At 37.3% G+C, this 3,979-nt stretch overlaps 2 protein-coding genes across 2 annotated transcripts; both read left to right on the top strand.

Annotated features, from left to right (window-relative positions):
* On the top strand, nt 1–1,504 carry Gasu_65130 (archaeal ATPase / transposase; the record flags this gene model as incomplete). Its single annotated transcript, XM_005702291.1, has 1 exon — nt 1–1,504. A coding segment is annotated over one exon (1,378 nt), but the record flags the coding sequence as incomplete, so codon positions are not given.
* Nucleotides 1,505–2,109: 605 nt separating this feature from the next.
* Nucleotides 2,110–3,978, top strand: Gasu_65120 (archaeal ATPase; the record flags this gene model as incomplete). The annotated part of the gene is made up of 2 exons (XM_005702290.1): nt 2,110–2,399; nt 2,475–3,978. Coding segments are annotated over exons 1-2 (1,784 nt in total), but the record flags the coding sequence as incomplete, so codon positions are not given.
* Between the last annotated feature and the right edge of the window lies 1 nt (nt 3,979).

The raw sequence follows: 3,979 nt of genomic DNA, 5'->3' as shown, positions 1-3,979 counted from the left end.
AAAAATTGCTTTAAAGTATATCGAAATNGAATGCTGGGATGTTCCTCCTATTCGTTTTATTTGNAGTTTGTTTTCATCCATNAGTCGCTTNGACTCACCTTCNAGTCGTGGTTTCAAGTTNGAAATTATATTTACTCTTATTCTTTATGTTCGATGGTGTTTTTGTTCCAGATTGGGNGAATTGAGTCTATTTCGGCANAGTCTTGTAGAAGATATTCCTATAAAAGTTGGGCGGAGAGTGTTAGGAGAATTCGAAAAGGATCCTATTCTCAAGTATGTTCCAGCATTGAGTTCCACAGTTGTTGGTATTCANAGTGCCAGCGAAGAAACTTATCATGTGAGTGCTTGGAAGCCGTTGTTNGAAACTTGGTTATCAAANGATGGAATATTTATTCCTACAAGGCAAAACTCCAGTGGACCNGATGTTCTTATTCGAGTAACACAAACNAGCGACAATTCTATTCTTATTGGACAAGATGCATCTTCTGTAGAGCAAATATCCATGGAAACNGAAACCAGTGCAAGNGATATTTTGAACAAACGGAGGATCTATTTGATTGGGATTGCATTGAAGTGTTATCAAATGTCAAGTCCTGGTGTTGGACGTTCTATGATNAAAGCAGAATGTGCNAAATTTTTACATCCAGTTGCGTCACAATTGGACTTGGAGAATCANAATATAATGGCAATTCAGTTTATTGTAAGCAACAAGTATACTGCAGAAGTATCCAAACAGCTGAGNGATTCCCAAAATTGGGTATTGGANAGTGGAATTTATTANGAAGACCANAACAATCATATTGTCTCNAGTCCTATCAATTCTGCGACAAAACCACAGAATACAAGGGAAGAATGGCTATGGATTCCTCCTCATTGTCAAGTTGTAGTATGTTCTACCAGCTCTCTCAAATCCTTTTTAGGTTGCAAGGCNAGNGAAGATCTAGANAGAGTTTTTGGAGACCATCCATTATGGTTGGACCAACTCAGACCACTTTCAAATCTGTTGGAAAATTCATTGATAGACCTGTTGAGTCGTGCACCATTNGAGCAGTCTTCNGAGAGGAATATTCAATCCATGGAGAGGGGNAACCCAGTTATGAATTGGAATGTTATGCAAGTGGAAGAAGAAGATACACGAGGCGAACAAAGGGTTGCAGCATCGAGTTCTTTGTCTTCGTCATTNGATTGGAATACTTTCCTAAGAGACCGTTGTGGTCTTTCNGAAGAAGATGTTGCCTATTGTTTGCCCAGGTTGTCCTTCATAGGAATGATAGATTTGAGTGGCGTGACAACAGAGTTTCTTTTGAAGTGCGGTATCGANAGTCCTTCACTAAGATTGCGAATTATGTTAGGAATACGACAGTTTTTAGCAAAGTAGCTTTTATGGACTAGTTTGTGGTATGCCCATGATTTCCCTGTAGATGATGAGAAGCCTTATAGAAGTCGTAGTCCTAATAAAGACATGTAATTTTTGTTTTTATCTCACTGCAAAGTCATTACGTGCTTAGTAACTTGAGATATCTTGCCAATATGCTGAGGAAGCAAAAAGCTTCTGTTTAGTTGTTCTTTATTCAGATTCATCTACAAAAGTGTTGGCAATCTATTTAGATAAACTTGCACTTCTTTTACCGTTTGCAAATGTTAGTTACGCTTCCGTAGATATGGATTTCAATTTCCTTATCGCGTTTTGGCAGGATTGTTATTGAAAAATGTTCTTGACATAACTGACGAGGATGAAAGCATATAATGTCATCAAGATAAGTATATTCATTTTTTAGAGATCACAAGGCCAAACAAAGTTCACTGAAAGAGTTCAAATGTTCTGATACGCAGTAGGCTGAATTTGCATCTGTTGAAACACGAACCAGCACGCTGTTCATTGCCACACTTGAACTTCAAGTGAACTCGACTTTGAGGTAACTTCTTTAAGGAAGATGTTCTGAAATAACAGTAAATATGAATAACATGACCCAAAGTATTATAGCTCACAAAAGAGCTTAAGGTTTCCTCTTTGTTATTTTAAACTTATTTTTCAATACTACTTATCCTTAGATAATGAAGAGTCTGTTTCAAGCCATCTAAAAGCAACAATTCCCAACTTTTCATACTTGAGAAGACGATGGTTGAGTGTAATGTTTCAAACCGATACAACCCATATGTAGTAAACCGTGAAAGGGATGTTTTTCGAGTGACAGAAGAACTGTATGATCTTCGTAACAGTCGAAAGCAACTCAGGGGTTTAACATGTCCCCCATCTTTTTGGCTCTCGCAAAACTACGTTTTGTTAAACCTATTTGGAGTTGGTTCGAAGGTTTGTCGAGACTTTCCTGTCGGCTTTTGCTTCGGACCTTTCGAGCAGACTCTTTTTGGAGAAGCTGAAAGAGGCTTCGTTGCTTTATGTAGATCAAAGGGAGTTGGAGCCCACACTTGAGTGGGCTTTGTACTTTTTATTGTACCGATCAGCTTGTAATTAGATGGGTCTACAGTTTATGAAGCCTACAGATACATTCCTCCTTGTTCAAAGTTTCTAATTCCAGAGCTACGGAATACTTTGGGCATTCCTTCTGATCAATATCTTGTTATAGCTTTTGATGAAGTTGGTGTCCTTGACGAAAGTCTCGACGAGTTTCATTTCAAGAGAACCCATGACGGTAGAGTTCTACCATACAACGACTTTATCGGTATTATTCGTGAGTTGTGTAAAGAACCCGACTTGTTTTTTATAGTTGTTGGGAAAAGTGAAGGCTTAAATATATATAATTACGTAGCTTCAGTCTCAAGAGTTCAGTTAGTGTTTATTCCTCTTTCGCCGCTTGAGAACCATAGTATCGTGGAACATTTGGAGAAAAGTTCTTCCTTTTTATTCACTGGGAGCCCAAAGGTTTCAGAAATTCTTTGTCACGAAGACTTCTCAACTAGTGAACTTGCAGAATTGTTGTTGGAATTGACTGGTGGTGTTCCTGGTTTACTTGTTCGAGCAATCAGTTACCTTTTGCTGTATAAATCATCCAACAACAATTTCTTATTATCTAAGGAAACCTTCTTGATCATAATGAATAGCTTTCTAGTAACAAATTATTGTGTTGCGCCATTCTTACCTCGTCTGATAAGTCTCAGTGAGCAGCGTAAGCGCTTGTTAAGAATGCTTACGTTATTATCTTTGTATCGTATTCGATTTGATTTTGATGAAACTGTGCAAATAAGCTCAAATTCTGATGTGTTTTTGTTTGATCTAGTTACAGATATGTGTCTCTATCGTCGTTTGGTTATAGACCCAGACCGCAACGAACGCTATGAAGTGTTGATTCCCAAGTTACTGATTGAATATATTGACCAAGGCTTAAAGGATGATCGTTTAGAATGGTTACTTTTACAAACTCTCAAGTCTCAATTTATGGAATTCTTTTATGAGTCGAAATGTCGAATTTTGGAAGGTCTTATTGCTACACTGTTTTATTTACATTTTTTCCGGCGTCCTACAAACAGCTCAATGTTTTCTACTCTTGGTCAATTATCTCGTGTTTGGAATGAAATGAATTTCCAATTTTCTTCCGAATCTGCTGCTTATTATATGAAATCTATACATTATACCAGAGCTGTATCAGGAACAGAGAGAATGACATTTGGAAGCAATGAATGGGAAAGGATAGTGGAAGAAATATTAGAATTTGAAAAGATATATATTCCATTTCATTCAACATTCCATAGTCCAGATATATTATTCAAGTTGCATGGAAGAACGAATGAGAAGAATTTGATGATTGTGGGTATTGCTTGTAAAGGCCGATGGAGTCGTAATGGTATTCGATGGAATGAAATTTTGGAAGAAGCTCACAAGTTTTTGAAACCAGTGCATGATCAAGTATTGACTAGTCATCCTACATGGCATTGTATGTTGATTATTTTGAGTACCAAGTTGGCTACAAATGTATCTGAGGACTTGAATTATTCTAGTCGTTGTTATTCATTTGGCGATAGT

The sequence above is a fragment of the Galdieria sulphuraria genome (assembly GCF_000341285.1).
Source record: "Galdieria sulphuraria unplaced genomic scaffold scaf_295, whole genome shotgun sequence".
Lineage (NCBI taxonomy): Eukaryota > Rhodophyta > Bangiophyceae > Galdieriales > Galdieriaceae > Galdieria > Galdieria sulphuraria.
The sequence above is the reverse complement of the archived record's forward strand: the minus strand, read 5'-3'. Positions and strand labels throughout refer to the sequence as shown.